This window comes from Mauremys mutica, chromosome 21 (assembly GCF_020497125.1).
Source record: "Mauremys mutica isolate MM-2020 ecotype Southern chromosome 21, ASM2049712v1, whole genome shotgun sequence".
NCBI lineage: Eukaryota > Metazoa > Chordata > Testudines > Geoemydidae > Mauremys > Mauremys mutica.
This window is the reverse complement of record NC_059092.1, coordinates 22,719,773-22,739,329: the sequence shown is the minus strand read 5'-3', so window position 1 is coordinate 22,739,329 and position 19,557 is coordinate 22,719,773. Positions and strand designations below refer to the sequence as shown.

At 62.3% G+C, this 19,557-nt stretch overlaps 1 protein-coding gene across 3 annotated transcripts in view; it reads right to left on the bottom strand.

Annotated features, from left to right (window-relative positions):
* LOC123354277 (RAP1 GTPase activating protein) overlaps window positions 1-3,954 on the bottom strand; it is a 172,573-nt gene extending 168,619 nt beyond the window's left edge. The window contains exon 1 of one of the 3 annotated variants that reach the window (XM_044996127.1): window positions 3,853-3,954. In XM_044996127.1, the coding sequence (XP_044852062.1) occupies window positions 3,853-3,896 (44 nt within the window). In that variant the 5' untranslated portion in view covers window positions 3,897-3,954. The remainder of the gene's footprint in view (window positions 1-3,852) is intronic. The other 2 variants (XM_044996125.1, XM_044996126.1) reach the window with 2 other exon arrangements.
* Between the last annotated feature and the right edge of the window lie 15,603 nt (window positions 3,955-19,557).

The following is a 19,557-nucleotide window of genomic DNA, read 5'->3' as shown; positions in this document are numbered from 1 at the left end:
GACCCTATCCCCTCCTCAACCCACAGCAAGCCCTTCCCCCACATGGCAGCCGCAAGGGACCTTCCCGTTGTCGCTATAGGCAGCTCCTTGCCCTGCTCTCAGAACTGGGGGGTGGGGCCAAACCAAACAGCCTCCTCCCCCTTTCTCTTGCAGGGACCTGGGTTTGAATCCTGACCCAGGTTGCAAGTGAAATGAGTTTGCCAGGCTGAATTTCTACAGAATGGCCCCGAGCATCTGAGGGACTAGCAGGGCCCCTGGCGCTAGCGCTCCGTCTTTGGAGCACAGATGCAGAAGGAGGTTTAAAAATTCTCTTTGACTCTGACACCAGCACTTCCCAGAGCCCCCAGAGCCTGAGGCGCACCCCCAAACCTCAGCTGAGCCCTCAGCCCCAGCAAGCGCCCTCCTCCCCACAGATCCCTCTACCTGGCCTGTTCACGGCTGACTCCCTGCCCAGAGGAGGCAACCACAGAGGGGCTGGTTGGGAAGAGGGACTGAATCTAGGCAGGGAGTGGGGTCCAGTGGTTAGAGCAGGGGCTGAGCGGCAGGACTCCCAGGTTATATTCCCCAGCTGTCACTGACCTACTGGTCTGGCGCTCAGCCTAGGTCTCTTCTCAGTGCAGGACGCCCACTCGCGGCATCGCCAGCACCCGCCACCCCAGGGCCACCAAGAGAAGGGAACGAGGAAGGCAAGTGTCTGTCTGAGCGGGAAACGGGAGCCCAGAAAAGGAACTTGCCGATGGCTACATGGTGAGCCAGTGGCCAGGCGGAGAACAGAACCCAGGAGTCCTGCGGCCAGTCGTGGGCTCTTCCTTGCCTGTAGGGAAACTGCTGAGTGGTACAATCCCTGGTTCTCTTCTGAGCGCTGGGAGGTGGTTGCGTGGGCACAACGCACACTCGTTCTCCCGCTTCTCGCTCACAAATTGTCTGTACTTGGTCCCCGGGGGCTGTGAGACAGACCCCCCGGCTCAGCCAGACCCTCAGAGGCTGGAACCTGGCCCGTGCCCAGTCCCTTGCACCCAGTGCGGAGAGCTCACAGGCTCTTGCTGTCTAGCTCCCTGATGTGTGCAAACACCTGCACGGTCCAGCAAGAGACACCCCCACTCCCACCTGTCTGAGCCACACAGGTATGGACCCGACCAACAGTGCAGGGGCAGAGCTGGACTAGCAGGTGCTGCCGCAGGGCAGCAGCATGGGGAGATCACAGAACCAGGGGAAGGGTGGCGGAACTGGACTAGTGAAGCAGGCAGGAAATAGGCTGCAGATCAGGACTCGCAGAGCTAGGTGTGGTGGGGAGCCCAGGGCTGCAGGTCAAGATTAAGGGGGGCCAGCAGAGCTGTGTGTGGGGAGCCCAGGGCTGGGCTAGGAAGGGGGGTGCAGGTCAGGATTAAGGGGCACTGGCAGAGATATGGGGGGGAGCCCAGGTCTGGGGTAGCAGGGGGCTGCGGGTCAGGATTAAGAGGCACTGTCTGGGGGGAGCCCAGGTCTGGGGTAGCAGGGGGATGTGGGCTGGGAGTGAGGGGCACTGTCTGGGGGGAGCCCAGGTCTGGGGTAGCAGGGGGCTGCGGGTCGGAAGTGAGGGGCACTGTCTGGGGGGAGCCCAGGTCTGGGGTAGCAGGGGGATGTGGGCTGGGAGTGAGGGGCACTGTCTGGGGGGAGCCCAGGTCTGCGGTAGCAGGGGGATGTGGGCTGGGAGTGAAGGGCACTGTCTGGGGGGAGCCCAGGTCTGGGGTAGCAGGGGGCTGCGGGTCGGGAGTGAGGGGCACTGTCTGGGGGGAGCCCAGGTCTGCGGTAGCAGGGGGCTGCGGGTCGGGAGTGAGGGGCACTGTCTGGGGGAGCCCAGGTCGGGGGTAGCAGGGGGCTGCGGGTCGGGAGTGAGGGGCACTGTCTGGGGGGAGCCCAGGTCTGGGGTAGCAGGGGGCTGCGGGTCGGAAGTGAGGGGCACTGTCTGGGGGAGCCCAGGTCTGGGGTAGCAGGGGGCTGCGGGTCGGGAGTGAGGGGCACTGTCTGGGGGGAGCCCAGGTCTGGGGTAGCAGGGGGCTGCGGGTCGGGAGTGAGGGGCACTGTCTGGGGGGAGCCCAGGTCTGGGGTAGCAGGGGGCTGCGGGTCGGGAGTGAGGGGCACTGTCTGGGGGGAGCCCAGGTCTGGGGTAGCAGGGGGCTGCGGGTCGGGAGTGAGGGGCACTGTCTGGGGGGAGCCCAGGTCTGGGGTAGCAGGGGGCTGCGGGTCGGGAGTGAGGGGCACTGTCTGGGGGGAGCCCAGGTCTGCGGTAGCAGGGGGCTGCGGGTCGGGAGTGAGGGGCACTGTCTGGGGGGAGCCCAGGTCTGCGGTAGCAGGGGGCTGCGGGTCGGGAGTGAGGGGCACTGTCTGGGGGGAGCCCAGGTCTGGGGTAGCAGGGGGCTGCGGGTCGGGAGTGAGGGGCACTGTCTGGGGGGAGCCCAGGTCTGCGGTAGCAGGGGGCTGCGGGTCGGGAGTGAGGGGCACTGTCTGGGGGGAGCCCAGGTCTGGGGTAGCAGGGGGCTGCGGGTCGGGAGTGAGGGGCACTGTCTGGGGGGAGCCCAGGTCTGCGGTAGCAGGGGGCTGCGGGTCGGAAGTGAGGGGCACTGTCTGGGGGGAGCCCAGGTCTGGGGTAGCAGGGGGCTGCGGGTCGGGAGTGAGGGGCACTGTCTGGGGGGAGCCCAGGTCTGCGGTAGCAGGGGGCTGCGGGTCGGAAGTGAGGGGCACTGTCTGGGGGGAGCCCAGGTCTGGGGTAGCAGGGGGCTGCGGGTCGGAAGTGAGGGGCACTGTCTGGGGGGAGCCCAGGTCTGTGGTAGCAGGGGGCTGCGGGTCGGGAGTGAGGGGCACTGTCTGGGGGGAGCCCAGGTCTGGGGTAGCAGGGGGCTGCGGGTCGGAAGTGAGGGGCACTGTCTGGGGGAGCCCAGGTCTGGGGTAGCAGGGGGCTGCGGGTCGGGAGTGAGGGGCACTGTCTGGGGGGAGCCCAGGTCTGGGGTAGCAGGGGGCTGCGGGTCGGAAGTGAGGGGCACTGTGTGGGGGGAGCCCAGGTCTGGGGTAGCAGGGGGCTGCGGGTCGGGAGTGAGGGGCACTGTCTGGGGGGAGCCCAGGTCTGCGGTAGCAGGGGGCTGCGGGTCGGGAGTGAGGGGCACTGTCTGGGGGGAGCCCAGGTCTGGGGTAGCAGGGGGCTGCGGGTCGGGAGTGAGGGGCACTGTCTGGGGGGAGCCCAGGTCTGGGGTAGCAGGGGGCTGCGGGTCGGGAGTGAGAGGGGCACTGTCTGGGGGGAGCCCAGGTCTGGGGTAGCAGGGGGCTGCGGGTCGGGAGTGAGGGGCACTGTCTGGGGGGAGCCCAGGTCTGGGGTAGCAGGGGGCTGCGGGTCGGGAGTGAGGGGCACTGTCTGGGGGGAGCCCAGGTCTGGGGTAGCAGGGGGCTGCGGGTCGGGAGTGAGGGGCACTGTTTGGGGGGAGCCCAGGTCTGCGGTAGCAGGGGGCTGCGGGTCGGAAGTGAGGGGCACTGTCTGGGGGGAGCCCAGGTCTGGGGTAGCAGGGGGCTGCGGGTCGGAAGTGAGGGGCACTGTCTGGGGGGAGCCCAGGTCTGTGGTAGCAGGGGGCTGCGGGTCGGGAGTGAGGGGCACTGTCTGGGGGGAGCCCAGGTCTGGGGTAGCAGGGGGCTGCGGGTCGGGAGTGAGGGGCACTGTCTGGGGGGAGCCCAGGTCTGGGGTAGCAGGGGGCTGCGGGTCGGGAGTGAGGGGCACTGACATGCCCAGCCCCCATTCATTCTGCCCAGCTCCGTTGCTCTCATGTGTGCGGGGCTCAGGGACCCCTCCCTGCCCACAGGTGCCGGGGGCTGCGCGGGGGCACCTACCCTCCATAGGCCCCGAAGGAGAAGCTCCGCTTCCTGGAGCTCATGCTGGCAGGCGCGGGCCGGGGACGCCAGTGACAGCCTGTCCCGGTCGCCGGCTGCTGCAGCTGCAGAGCCAGTTACGCTACCGGCCTCGTCTCGCTGCCTCCCCGCCCCCTCCCCGCCCGCTCCAGCTTCCGTCCCGCCCAAACGCTGCCCGGCTCCAGCCAGCACAGACAGGGCAGGCCCTGGCTCTGCCAACAGGCAAGTGTCGCCCAGCAACCCAGCCGGGCCTCGCAGGGCCCCTGGAGCAGGGAACCACCTGGAGCAGCTGGCAAGGAGCTGCCCAGGGAGCCATTAACTCCACGTCTCCACTGGGCACCAGGGAGCCCATTAGCTGAGTGGGGCTGGTGCCAGCCACTCACCCACAGGAGCCTCACCAGCACCAGCCATCTGTCTGATGGGAACAGAGACCCCAGCCCCCGGCACACCATCACCGATGGGCCTGGGCCTTGGCCCCAGCCACACCCGCTCCTGGAGGGTTAGCACCATCGGCACAAGGAGCCGCAAGCAGGGGGCGCTCTCCTCTAGGCCACAGCTGGTCCCCAACCCAGCACTGCCATGGGGAAGCTGTCACGGAGCCCCCGGGCGCTGCTCTGGAACGGCTCCCCACCAAGCCAGGCAGGACTCTGGGGAGCCTCCTCTCCCTCGGAGCAGACTGTCTGCAGGGCAAGAAGCTCACACGGCTTCACCTCCTGGGTCTCTCCTGGGAGCATTCAGCATCCTCTGCCCCTCCGTGCACTTCCCACAGCGAGTCCGCCCAGGCGGGGTCCTGGGGGGGCCACAGGGTCCTGCCCCCCCACTTTGCAGTCAGACGTGACTCTCAGCCAGCCAGTAACACAGAGGTTTATTCGATGACAGGAACAGGGTCTAACACAGAGCTTGTAGGTACAGAGAACCGGACCCTTCAGCTGGGTCCATTCTGGGGGGCAGTGAGCCAGACCCCCCCGTCTGCCCTTCACTCCTCGTCCCCAGCCAGCTCCAAACTGAACCCCCCAGCCCCTCCTTTCTGGTCTTTGTCTCTTTCCCAGGCCAGGAGGTCACCTGATCTCTTTGTTCACCTTTAGCTATTCCCTTGCAGGGGGGAAGGGCCCCGGCCATTAGCTGCCAGGAGACAGAGGGTCGGTGATTTATACACACTGGCCTTTATCCCACCACCGAGAGACTTAAGAAATGCATAGGGGAAACTGAGGCACCCACAAAGTATTCACAGGAAACATTAAGAACATTCCCACTTCGTCACAGACGCTCACAGCAGCCTCACAAACCTACACACTGGGCATCACAGCATCGAACTGGAGAGAGGGAGCTGTACAAAATCGGGGTGGTGGGCATGTTTGGGGGCTGCACAGAACAGGAGGGGGCTGGGCAGGTTCGGGACCCGCACAGAACAGGAGGGGGCTGGGCAGGTTTGGGGGCTGGGCAGGTTTGGGGGCTGCACAGAACAGGAGGGGGCTGGGCAGGTTTGGGGGCTGGGCAGGTTTGGGGGCTGCACAGATCGGGGGGGGGCTGGGCAGGTTTGGGGGCTGCACAGATCGGGGGGGGCTGGGCAGGTTTGGGGGCTGCACAGATCGGGGGGGGGCTGGGCAGGTTTGGGGGCTGCACAGATCAGGAGGGGGGCTGGGCAGGTTTGGGGGCTGCACAGATGGGGGGGGCTGGGCAGGTTTGGGGGCAGGGCAGGTTTGGGGCCCATCCAGCACAACCCCCAGGCAGCACGAGCCCAACAAGCCTGTGGATTGTTCCCAGGGGGAGGTGGGCGACCAGGGGGGCCGGTCGCTCAGCAGTGGGGGAGGGGAGGGACACTGGCAGCCCTTGTTCCGTGCCCCAGGGCAGCGCCCACTCAGCCCAACTCGGCTCCTGGGGCGCCTGCCAGGCTGGCAGGGGGGGACTGGGAGGAATTCCTGGCCGCAGAGCCAGGATGGGCCCAGCAGGAAAATCAATTGGGGAGGGGGCAAAGCATCGGGTTATGTGGCTGCCAAGCACCGACCCCCCTCGCCCGCCCAGCCCCCAACTATACAGCCCTGCACAACCCCCCCCCCATATTCCTACTCATGCACAAACACACTGTACTCCCGACCCACCCCTACCCAGACACACACTATACCCTGCACAACCCTATACACTATACCCTGTGCACCTTCCTACACACACACACAGTATATCCCCTGCATGCTATTCACACACACTGTACCCACTGCATCATCTTCCACAGAGACACACACTGTACCCCATCCACAACCCTCCACACACACACTGTACACCCCTGCATAGACTCACACACTACTTTCTGCACACACAGCTGCACAAGCCTGCTCCACACACTATACCCCCTACACACCCACACACACACTATATCTTCTGCATCATCCAAGACACACACACTGTATGTACTCTGCACAACCCTACACACACACACACACTACATCCTCTGCATCATCCTATAAACACACACATTATACCCCCTGCACAACGCTCCTACACAGACACACACAATACCGCTGCACAACCCTATATACACACACATACACTATACACCCTACCCTCCACTGTACACTCCTTCACAACCCACGATACCCCTTGCACAGCCCCCCACATTATACCCTCCAGCGCAACACACAAACAGTATACTCACACATACACACACTTTCCCTTGTGCAATCTTACATCCCCCAAACAATACCCCCTGCACAACCGTATACATACAGAATATACCCTCTGCACAACCCTACGCACAGACACACACACACACTACACCTTCTGCACCATCCTAGATGCACACAGTATGCACTCTGCACAATCCTACACACATTATACCCTCTGCACCATTCTATACGCCTACAGACACACACAATACCCCTGCACAACCCTATACACCCTACACAACCCCCACTGTACCCTCCTTCACAACCCACCTACACACACACTACATCCCAGCACAATCCCCCACACACTATGCACCCCCCACAACCCCCCCCACAAACACACACTATATCCCCTGCAAAAGTCCTCTACCCACACTATACAACCCTGAATTCACAATATAACCCCTGCACAAGCCCATCACACACACACAAACCCCTGCAAAATTCGCACAATACCCTCTGGCACAACCTATACAAACAGTACCCTGTGCACACCACCCTGCAGAACGCCACTCCACAAACACACTAGAGTCCCCTGCACAACATCCCATCCACACAGTATACCCCCCAGCACAACCCACACACATACTCTGCCCTCTGCACACATACGACCCACACTTTACCCTCTGCACAACCCACCTACACACACACTATCCCCCCTGCAGAACCTATACACACACACCATACAGCACAATCTAAACACAGTACACCCCTTGCACAACACACACACTGTCCCCCTGCGTGCCCCCCACTATATCTCCTGCACAACCCCTCCCACACTACACACACAATACTTTCACAATACACCCCAGCACAACCCGCCACACTATACCCCCTCACACTCATACACCCTTTCATAGAATCTCAGGGTGGGAAGAGACCTCAGGAGGTATCTAGTCCAACCCCCTGCTCAACGCAGGACCAATCCCTGTACCCCCTGCACTCGCACCACACCCTTCCAGCACAACCCCCTCACCACACACACACCCACTGCTGCTGGCTTCCCACACTACAGCCCATACCAGCCACCTCATCGCTGGGCACCCTGATTCCTGCTCTGCCCCCGCCCCTGCCAGCACCTCCTGGCTCTGTCCTCCTGCAGCCAGGCCAAGGGGCCCCAGCAGTCCCCACAGCCTGGCTGTGGCTGTGGCCAGCCTCACATGCTGAGCAGGGCCGGGCCGGGCCGGGGCACAGCGCTAGCAATACCCCGAGTGCGCACAGAGCACTGGGAGCTGCTGCGTGAGACATCACGCCACGACCCGGCCCAGCCCAGCCTGTCACTGGACGTCTCATGGCCCCTTCGCAGTCAGAGCCAGCCCTGGCCTCCTGCCCAAATCCTGGCTCGGGGGATGTTCCTGTCCACCTCTCCAAATCAACCCCGGCAGCAGCAGCGATGGGGAGTCACAGATGCTCAGTGCCCTATATCATGGTGTTGTTATGAGCTGTTAAACAGCACTCCAGAAGTGGCTGCAACTCAGTAGCTGGGAAGGCAGCAGCTCCTTCTGTCCTGGAGGAATCCCCATTAACACTCGTGCAGCTGCTCGCCCCCAGACACACAGGAATCGCTCAGGGCTGGCAAAGGGACTGGCCTGAACTCCGAGACAGCCACGCTCCGTCTATCCCTGCCCTGCTGCCATGGGCTCAAGCATGGCCCCCTGCCCCCCACTGAGTCTGGCCCCTGACAGCTCAGGCTCTACCCACCCAGGCGTACGTTACACATGTGGAGTAAGTGCCCCTGTGCCAGCCCCATCCCTTCCCCTCTCCACATGCCAGCGTGCTGCTGCTGGGGCACTGGGCCTCACGGGGCGCAGCTCCAGGGGGCACTGCTCAGGAGCCAGGGATGACTAACGAGCCACGGTTCCTAACACTGGAGGCAGGGCTCTCCCGCCCGGGCGGGACGCGCAGCCCAGCGAGGGGAGCGGTGCCACCGGCTAGCGCTCCAGGGGGCAGGCTCACACCTGTGGCTGCTTTGCCCTTCCCTGCCAGTCCTCCCACGGCAGGGGCAGCGCCGGAGACATCTCAGCCCCCATGGCCCCTTGCTGTCACTGTGCCCAATCGCTGCTGCCTCTGGGAGATGGGGCCACCAGCGGAGCCTCCGTTCAGGCCTGGTGCTCCAGCGTGAAGGAGGCCAGGTGCCCGTTCTGCTCACCTGCCTCCCGGAAAAGCAGGAGCAAACCAGCCTTGGGCCCACTCAGGGCAAGGCCAGGCGGGAAGCACCGAAAGCAGAGGGCTGCCAGCCCCTCCCGGGCCCTTCTGCCGGAGAAGGTGGATTTTAGCACCTTAATGCTGACGCTGCAATGAGAAGGGGGAAGTGGCCGGGTCACATGGGAGTGGAGAGCTGAGCAACAACTGGATCTAAATCAGGGGTAGGCAGCCTATGGCGCGGGGGCCGAAGGCGGCACACGTGCGAGCTGATTGTCAGCGGCACTCACACTGCCCGGGGCCTGGCCACCGGTCCGGGAGGCTCCGCATTTTAATTTAATTTTAAATGAAGCTTCTTAAACATTTAAAAAACCTGATTTACTTTACATACAACACTAGTTTAGTTACATATTATAGACTTAGAGAAAGAGCCCTTCTAAGAACGTTACAATGTCTGACTGGCACACGAACCCTTAAATGAGAGTGAATGAACGAAGACTCGGCGCAGCGCTTCTGAAAGGTTGCCGACCCCTGATCTAAATCATAGGACCATAGACTATCAGGGTGGGAAGGGACCTCAGGAGGTATCGAGTCCAACCCCCTGCTCAAAGCAGGACCAATCCCCAAATCCCTAAGTGGCCCCCTCAAGGATTGAACTCACAACCCTGGGTTTAGCAGGCCAATGCTCAAACCACTGAGCTATCCCTCCCCCAAAGCCAATAAAGGCTTTGAAACCCCACCCCCAGGGCCTCACTCTCTGAGGCTGCTTCTCAGCTGCGGGTGGTAGAGATGGTCTGTGCATTGCACAGGGGCAGGGGGAGCGAGTGCATTCTGACCCCCCCTCCCAACCACTCCCCCCAAAGCCTTTGAAAGCAGAGCCAGCCTCCCCTCCAGCATGTTCTGGCGCAGCCACTTGAAAACGCAGCAGCGATCAATAGGGCTCCTCTGAGAAGCAAATGCAGCGAGCGAGTGGCGCAGCAGAGACCATAATGGCCCACAGTAAATAACTCTGGAACTGGCTAGATAACCCGGGGTGCCAGGAAGGGGTGTGAACCCAGACAGAGCATCCCAGAACCCGCCCCCCCGACTCCGCCCCCCACCTGCCTAAGGCTCTGGGAGGGAGTTTGGGTCGGGGGAGGAGGTCTGGGGTGCAGATCCTGGCCTGGGGATTAGGGTGCAGGCTCTGGGATGGACTTTGGGTGCTGGGTGTAGGCAGGGATGGGTGTGCAGGAGGTAGTGAGGGGTGCAGGCTCTGGGACAGAGTTCGGGTGCAGGCTCTGGGCTGGGAGTGTAGAAAGGGGTGAGGGGTGCAGGCTCTGGAAGGGAGTGTGGGGATGGGGTGCAGGGGTGAGGGCTGTGGGGGTTCATGATGCAGGAGGGGGCTCAGGGCTGAGGCAGAAGATTAGGGTGCAGGGGGTGAGGGCTCTGGCTGGGGCTGAGGATGAGGGTTTGGGGCGTTGGAGAGGCTCAGGGCTAGGGCAGAAGGGCAGGGTAAGGGCAGCCTGCCCTGCCAGTAGTGATTGGGGGGTACTAGGACCCTGGGGCAGCAGACAGCCGTTGATGCTGGGAGCCAGTGTAGTGTAGGATACCGCTCCACTAGGAATGTGCTACACTGGCAGCACAAGCAGGCACGGGAGAGCAGGCGGGGCGCAGCAGGGCGGGGGGGAGATGAGCAGGGGGAGGGGTGGCAGGCGAGGGCCGGGGGAGAGACCCAGCTCCAAATACTGTTAGAGCGGAGCCCCTGGCCCTGAATATTCCTGGAGCCTGAGCACCACAAAAGAATACAACTCGCCGCCTATGTCTCGCTGGCAGCGCAGCACACCCAGGCATGTGTGCACACACACACACATGCAGAGAACATTCCACACTCACACTCACAGCCAGGCACTAGCTCACGTGCACGTATACAAGCAAATGAGTACAATCGTACAAACACGGGCATGCCCCCCGCCTCCCCGCTGAGGGTGTCGAGGGAAGGGGCTCCTCGGTTATTAGCCCACCTCCCCCAGAGGCAGCAGCTAGCTCAGCCTCGCAGTGTGTATGCGGGGGAGCGATGGTTCTCACAGCCCTGACTGATGCAGCTAAGTTGTGGGTGCAGAGCAAGCTGGGCCTCAGCGACATCCACCCACAGACATGGGCATATGCCCATGCATGGATCACACACGGCCCTCACACCCCCTCCCATAAACAGACACCCCTGTCATGGAGTCCCTGGGCGATGCTCTGGAACTGCTCCCCACCAAGCCAGGCAGGACTCTGGGGAGCCTCCTCTCCCTCAGAGCAGCCTGTCTGCAGGGCAAGAAGCTCCCACGGCTTCACCTCCTGGGTCTGACCTTGGAGTATTCAGTATATGCCCCTCCGTGTGCTTCCCACAGCGAGTCCGCCCAGGTGGGGTCCTGGGGAAGCCACAGGGTCCTGCACCCCCACTTCACTTCGCAGTCAGACGTGACTCTCAGCCAGCCAGTAACACAGAGGTTTATTCGATGACAGGAACAGGGGCTAACACAGAGCTTGTAGGTACAGAGAACGGGACCCCTCAGCCAGGTCCATTCTGGGACCCAGCGAGCCAGACACCCCCGTCTGCCCTCAGTTCCCGTCCCCAGCCAGCTCCCAACTGAAACCCCTCCCCAGTCCCTCCTTTCCAGCGTTTGTCTCTTTCCCAGGCCAGGAGGTCACCTGATCTCTTTGTTCACCTTTAGCTATTCCCTTGCAGGGTGAAGGGCCCCGGCCATTTGTTGTTAGGATACAGAGTGTTGGCAATTTATGCACCCTGGAGACTTAAGCAATGCATAGGGGAAACTGAGGCACCCACACTATTTAGAGGAAACATTAAGAACAGTCCCACTTCATCACAACCCCAACGCACACGCAGACACGCTGCACAATGCAAGCGTGGGCAGGCACCGGCACCGTGGCTGGGGCCCCGCTCCCAGCTCAGCACCATTGTTGGGCCAGGCCTCGCCACTGTCCTGAGGACAAGGAGGTGTCAGCAGAACAGCCCCTTCTCCCAGCCCCAGGCAGCGCTGCCTCCCCACTCCAGGGGGAGCAGCTGCCCCTGCAGGGCCGTCAGGGCTGCAGGCTGGCCAAGGGCACCCTCTGCTGCACAGACCGCGAACAGCGAGGGCTTTGCCAGCACCCTGGACAGCACCAAGCTGCCCGGGGAAGCGTGGCAGGGGGCACTCGGGCTCGTGCCCGGCCCTCCAGGTTTCCTTGCAGAGCCCCGTTCCCCTTGGCCACCTGCTGTCCATAGCACAAGGCCACTGCACGGCGTCCTGCCCAGAGGGGCAGGCGCACAGGGGCCAGTGTCTCCATTAATGGCCAGCCCCGTGCCATGTACTGGGCTGGAACTGACCGTGAAGCTGAGGAGTGGAGAGGAATCCACCCCTGGGGTCCCTGAGCAGACAGCCGGGGGCGGGGGATCCCCAGATCTCAGCTCAAACCAGGCTCTTTCCCAGCTTCTCCTCTCCACCCTTGCCTTGATTTCCTCTTCTCCTGTGTCTCCCCCCAGCTGCCTCCCGGCTCCCTGGGTCAGTCGGGGCTGTGGTGTAACCGAAGGGTCTCTGCAGCAACCCCCAGTGCTGTCCGCAGGGCAGGCTGGCTCCATCAGACTGAGGGGATGGGACACGATTGAGACACCGGTGCCGGCGCCCGCGGGGCAGAGTCAAACAAGCACATTGGGCAGGGGGGGCCAACCTGAGCCTGAGAAGGAGCCAGAATTTACCAATGTACATTGTCAAAGAGCCACGGTAACACGTCAGCAGCCCCCCGTCAGCTCCCCCACCCCCACCCCCACTGCCTCCCACCCACCAGCAGCCCCACCCTCAGCGCCTCCCCCTCCCTTCCTGCACCTCCCAATCAGCTGTTTCCTGGAGTGCGGAAGGGTCTGGGAGGAAGGGGGAGAAGCGAAGGCACGGCAGGGTCAGGGGAGGGGGCAGGAAGGGGTGGAGTGGGGCAGAGCCAGGGGCAGAGCCAGGGGTTGAGCAGGGAGCACCCCCGGCACATTGGGAAGTTGGTGCCTGTAGCTCCAGCCCCAGTCGGTGCCTAGACAAGGAGCCGCATATTAACATCTGAAGAGCCGCATGTGGCTCCAGAGCCACAGGTTGGCCACCCCTGACTTTGGGGGTTTCTCCCACGCTGCCCCTCGAGCCCAGCAGGCGCCACGTAAACTTCCACCAAGCTCTCACTGCCCCCTGCAGATCCCACCTTAACAAGCCCGAAGGGCACTGCCTGGCCTGCTGACAGCAATGTCTCCTTGTGCGCCTGTCTTACTTACATCGCCAGCTCCCTTGGGCACTGACTCTGTTCCGCATTTGTACAGCGCCTAGCACACTGGGGCCTGCTGCATGACTCCCCGCTGACACACACACTGCAGATGAGGAACGCCCTGGGCTCAGCTGTCCCTTTGCACAGGGGCCCAGAAGAGAATCGCTCCTGGAACAAGCTGTGCCCTGCTGGCTCCACTGCAGGGGAACCAGGCAGCCCAGCTCTGGCTCTTCTCTTTCCTAGTGGCAGTGGAGAGCTGGGCTGGCGAAGTTGCCTGCCGCTACGGATCAGCGCGGAGACGCTTGGGGCAGAGATGGCGTTTTCGAGGGGGATTTTCCACTGAGTGGACAGAGCTGGGCCCATGCTACCACTTTCCCCTCTCCCTGGGCCATTGGAAAGGAATTCAGATCACACACTGCTTCCAAGTGCCAAGCCACCGCCCCCAAACCAGGTTCAGCGTGAATCCGAGCCTACAGCCACAGTGGAACCCTCCCCGCACATCCACCGAGCGACAGCCCCTGGACAAACCACGTCCCGGCCGTCCCCGGCCTCAGGAGCCAGCTGCGCTCGCATCGAGAGCCTGCGGGCAGGTCACCAGCCTGCAACAAGCACTGGCAAGCTGCCCCTTCGGGATCGCAGAGTCCAAGTGTGACAGTGATACTGTGGGGGGCCTCAGCTCTGGCCGCCCCTCTGTCACCTGGCAAGTAATGGCCAGGCCCTGCCCCCCTGCAAGGGGATGCTAAAGGTGTTGGAGACAGAGAGATCAGGGGACCTCCTGGCCCGGGAAAGAGAGACAGCCCAGAGAGGAGGGGCTGGAGGGGGTTTGGCAGTTTTGGAAGCTGGCTGGGAAATGAAGGGGAGCCCAGCGGGCCTGTGGCCTCCCTGGGGCCCCAGATGGACCTAACTAAGGGGGTCCTGTTGTCTGTACCGGCAAGACCTGTCTGGGACTGTGTCCCTGTCGTCGAATAAACCTCTGTGTTACTGGCTGGCTGAGAGTCACGTCTGACTGCGCAGTGGGGGGGCAGGACCCCGTGGCCCCCCCAGGACCCCGCCTGGGCGGACTCGCTGTGGGAAGCGCACGGAGGGGCAGAGGATGCTGAATGCTCCAAGGAGAGACCCAGGAGGTGAAGCCGTGGGAGCTTCTCGCCCTGCAGACAGGCTGCTCTGAGGGAGAGGAGGCTCCCCAGAGTCCTGCCTGGCTTGGTGGGGAGCCGTTCCAGAGCAGCGCCCGGGGACTCTGTGACATCAAGCCACCAGGGCCCACCAGCCCAGTCCGGCGCATTCCCCTCACCAGCCAGCCAGGTCAAAGGGCTGGTCTCTCATGGGAGGGGAGCAGCCGGAATATGCTGGGCCAAAGTGCAGACGTGACAATGTCCCACAGTGAAGGGCAGGAACGGCCAAGCAGGGGCGGCCACAGCCTCGCGCTTCCCATCCCCGCTACTGGCACCAGCCCAGCCAGGCCCCAAGCCAAAGAGTCCAAAGTTTTCAACCAACTGCTCCAAGTGCTGCTTGTGGGGCTGCTGTGTGCGGCCATGAGGGGCAGTGCAGGAGCTGGGCACTCCAGGAGCGCCAACCCCCCGCTGCCTTGCGTAGGCAGCCCCCAGGCGACCTGCCACGTGCCTTCTGCTAAGCAGCAGGTGATCAAAGGAGCCCCCACCCACAGCTCTAAGCACAGCTCTGATCCCACAGAGCTTGGCTGGGGAGGCAGCGGTTGCCTCTGGGGTGGAGCACAACGAGGACGGCTATAACTGTGGGTGTGTTTGCAAGCCAGGGCATGGTGCTGCCCCCATCTGATCAAATTCCATCAGTGCCAGACTTGGAGGGAGCCGTGGCTGGTGATGGACCCCGTGGTGTGATCAACATTTAGGGGTCATGGCCCTTCAAAGCAGCTGTGGGGTGGAAGGGCAGACGGGTGCCCTCTACACCCAGAGCCAAGCAATTAGGGGTCCCGGTGGATATGGCACCTTCTCCCTGCTGGCCAGACTAGCCTAGAGAAGACACGGCCCTTTGCCCACCAGTCCCCAGGGGGCTGTGTTCAACGGGCCAGAGAGAGGCCCTTGGTGGGAGATGCTGGCACTGCCGAGTGCCACGCCCGGGGGGCGGGAGGTGTCTGCTGGGATCGTGGCTTGGGGCTCTGGGCTGAGCCAGGAGCCAGCACTCCAGGCGTTCAATCCTTTCCTCAGCATGCAGCCCGCCTGGGCAGTGACGCTCAGCAGAGCAGCACTGGGAGAGCTAACGAAGCCATTGCTGTGGCACCCCAGGGCTCTTCCCTGCTAGCTGGGTCTGACTGCCAGGAGCAGCCGGAGCCGGCGCTGCACTCAGCGGGCGTCCCTCCAGCGTCCTCCTTGGGCTCCCAGCCCTGGGGGAAGAGGGTCCCTGGCTCTGAAACAAGCTGTTTGCTGCAGCTGCTCTCGGCTCCTCTCTGGCTGCGAAGGGCTTTGCACGTGTCTGTTGCTGCAGCAGGAGGGATCCTGGCCAAGGGCAGGCACCCTGGGAAGGAGTCAGGCAAGCAAAGGACGCTGACTTCGGGGGAGCTGGATTCAGGCTGCAGTGGGCAAGCCATGCGGGGCCCAATTTGTCCCCAAAGGAGCCCGTGTCTCCAGGGGCTTGACACCCAGGAGCGGTTTGGCCCAAGCAGCCAGGGCTACGAAGGGGTTTTCTTTGCAATGGATTCAGAGCTGACCTTGGAGGTTCTTCGCCAGCAGGAGCCTGGTGAGGACTCCCCAGGCAGCTCACTGTGTCTGCAGCGTTAGGGTCTGAGGTGCCCTGCGTGTCTCGCACAGACAGACGGATGGGGATCCCCGGGAACGCAGCCTCACCCGCCACAGACCCGATGGCTCAGGCAGGGGCGAGTCCAACCCTAGCCAACCCGGCTCAGGCACCGGGGGCAGAACCAGGGGGCCTCCTTTCAGGAGCCCACCCAGCAAATCCATTGCATGTGGATCAAGAAGATGCGCAAGGTCTAATGTGATCACCTGCAGCACCACTGCGGTCAGCAAGTCCCTTGCCAGCCTACGCTGCTCGCTGGGCCTGGGGCCATGCCAGCAACCTGGCTCACACTTGGTAGCCACTGCCCAGCCAAAGTCACGCACACAGCAGAGAAGCCAGCACCAGAACAGCCCCCTCCTGCAGCGCCACACCCAGGAAAGCAGCCGGCAGAGCTCGCAGGGAGGGCCCTTGGGGCCCTGAGCCAGCACTGCGGGGCGTGGGCAGGGCCACGCAGCAGCTCAGCGAGAGCAGCGTGGGCGCGAGTGACAGAGCAGCGGTGCCAAGAGGGGAATGAGTCACCCAGAGAGACCCCAGGGGGTATGCAACCATGCCAGGCAGGCACGCACCACTGTCTCATGGGGCCTGGCAGGGTGCCGTGCTGCAGGGCTGGGCGGTGCCAGGAGAGGATGGCACAGAATGAGATTTGACACCACTGTGCCATGAGTACCTGCTCCAAGAGATCGAGCCGGGTGCCCGGGGCAGCCCGCCCAGCCGGGCCAGCTCTGCACAGACCTTGGCGCATCTCCTTCCCGATGAGAGGCTGAGCGTCACCAGGCCTCTCCTGCCCACGTCCCTTGGCCTTAACCCCAGCCCCAAGGCGAGGCGCCACCTTGCCCTGCCCTCCCCCTGGAGTTCGCTGGCAGAGCGGGGCCGGGCAGGGGCGGCGCCTGGTGTGGAGGAAACACGACTGTTAGCAGCATTGAAAGCTCCTTCTCCCTTGTGTTCCCCCATTTCCTGTTCGCACCGACAGGCCCCACGGCCCAGGCAGGTGGGGCAGCAGGGCACTTGCGGAGCTCAGCCCTGGCCCTTCTGGGGTTCTGGCAGAGCGGGTGTGACCGACCCAGGGCCCCCACCGACCAGGCTTGGCTGAAGGCAGAATGTCAAACCGAAAGATAGCGCAGCCCTGCATGCGCCCCCCAGCCCCCCAGAGCGCAGCCCTGCATATGCCCCCCAGCCCCCCCAAACCTCCCCAGAGCGCAGCCCTGCAGACCCCTCAGAGCCCCCCAGAGCGCAGCCCTGCATGTGCCCCCAGCCCCCCAGAGCGCAGCCCTGCATGTGCCCCCAGCCCCCCAGAGCGCAGCCCTGCATGTGCCCCCCAGCCCCCCAGAGCGCAGCCCTGCATGTGCCCCCCAGCCCCCCCAAACCTCCCCAGAGCGCAGCCCTGCAGACCCCTCAGAGCCCCCTAGCCCCCCCAGAGCACAGCCCTGCAGACCCCTCAGACCCCCCAAACCTCCCCAGAGCGCAGCCCTGCATGTGCACCCCAGAGCCCCCCAAACCTCCCCAGAGCGCAGCCCTGCATGTGCCCCCCAGAGCCCCACCCGCTGCGCTTAGAAATGGTATTGCCCTCACCCCCTACCCCACCACACTCCCCCAGTGTGAGATTAAGTTACTGGGGAGACAACAGCTCCCAGGAGGAACAACACAACTATATATAACCTGTGCATACACCCCTCCTTCCAATGCACCCCTCCTGCGCCAACGCCCCCTTCTGCCAATGCACCCGTCCCCCGCCAACCTGCCCTCCCCTCCCCCCCACGTACACACACAGCACTGCCAGCCCCAGCGTACAATACGCATGTGACAAGATCTCCACAAAATTAGGAATTGGCTTCAAATCATGAGGTTTAAAATCTCTCTTCATTTCCGTCACCCTCTGAGTACTCTGCCCCCGCGCGCTGGGTTCAAGCTGCCCAGCACCAGGAACTTTGTTTAAAAACTAAAGCAAGAGTCTCACCCCCGGACCTGACGCCTAGAGCTGGGGCTGGAAGAGAAACCAAAAACTGTGAGACTTTCTGAAGCACTTGGAGGAGGGGAAAGTGATCAGGAACAGCCAGCATGGATTCACCAAGGGCAAGTCATGCCTGACTAACCTAATTGCCTTCTGTGACGAGATAACCGGCTCTGTGGATGAGGGGAAAGCAGTGGATGTGCTATTTCTGGACTTTAGCAAAGCTTTTGATACAGTCTCCCACAGTATTCTTGCCAGCAAGTTAAAGAAGTATGGGCTGGATGAATGGACGGTAAGGTGGATAGAAAACTGGCTAGATGGTCGGGCTCAACGGGTAGTGATCAATGGTTCCATGTCTAGTTGGCAGCCGGTATCAAGTGGAGTGCCCCAAGGGTCGGTGCTGGGGCCGGTTTTATTCAATATCTTCATTAACGATCTGGAGGATGGTGTGGACTGCACCCTTAGCAAGTTTGCAGATGACACTAAACTGGGAGGAGTGGTTGATACGCTGGAGGGTAGGGCTAGGATACAGAGGGACCTAGACATATTAGAGGATTGGGCCAAAAGAAACCTGATGAGGTTCAACAAGTGCAGAGTCCTGATGAGGCGTGAGGAACTGGGGCTGTTCTTACTGTGGTCTGTGAATGCTGAGTGGGGGGTGTTGGCCTGGGAGGACGGTCTGCATTGGGGGATGGGAGACTGGCTGGAGGGAGGATACCTGAGCATGTAACATGAGAACCCAGGAAGGGGTTAGAGGCCAGGTGACACCTTTGCCTGGGAAACTGAACAAAGGCTGAGTGAGAGGCTGGGGGGAGTTTTTCAGCTTGGAGCTGGCTGGGAATTGGAGAGGGGCGCCCCATGGGGCTCGGGCCTCCCAGCGGGGCTGTGGCCTCCCTGGGGCCCCAGATGGACCTAACTAAAGGGGGTCCTGTTGTCTGTACCGGCAAGACCTGTTTTGGACTGTGTCCCTGTCGTCTAAATAAACCTTCTGTGTTACTGGCTGGCTGAGAGTCACGTCTGACTGCGAAGTGGGGGTGCAGGACCCTGTGGCCCCCCCAGGACCCCGCCTGGGCGGACTCGCTGTGGGAAGTGCACGGAGGGGCAGAGGATGCTGAATGCTCCAAGGAGAGACCCAGGAGGTGAAGCCGTGGGAGCTTCTTGCCCTGCAGGCAGGCTGCTCCGAGGGAGAGGAGGCTCCCCAGAGTCCTGCCTGGCTTGGTGGGGAGCGGTTCCAGAGCATCGCCCGGGGACTCCGCGACATGAGGTTCAACAAGGACAAGTGCAGAGTCCTGCAGTTAGGACGGACGAATCCCATGCACTGCTACAGACTAGGGACCGAATGGCTGGGCAGCAGTTCTGCAGAAAGGGACCTAGGGGTTACGGTGGACGAAAAGCTGAATATGAGTCAACAGTGTGCCCTTGTTGCCAAGAAGGCTAATGGCATTTTGGGTTGTATAAGTAGGGGCATTTCCAGCAGATCGAGGGACGTGATCATTCCCCTCTACTCAGCACTGGTGAGGCCTCATCTGGAGTACTGTGTCCAGTTTTGGGCCCCACACTACAAGAAGGTTGTGGATAAATTGGAGAGAGTCCATCAGAGGGCAACAAAAATGATTAGGGGGCTGGAGCACATGACTTATGAGGAGAGGCTGAGGGAACTGGGATTGTTTAGTCTGCAGAAGAGAAGAATGAGGGGGGATTTGATAGCTGCTTTCAACTACCTGAAAGGGGGTTCCAAAGAGGATGGATCTAGACTGTTCTCAGTGGTAGAAGATGACAGAACAAGGAGTAATGGTCTCAAGTTGCAGAGGGGGAGGTTTAGGTTGGACATTAGGAAAAACTTTTTCACTAGTAGGGTGGTGAAGCACTGGAATGGGTTACCTAGGGAGGTGGTGGAATCTCCTT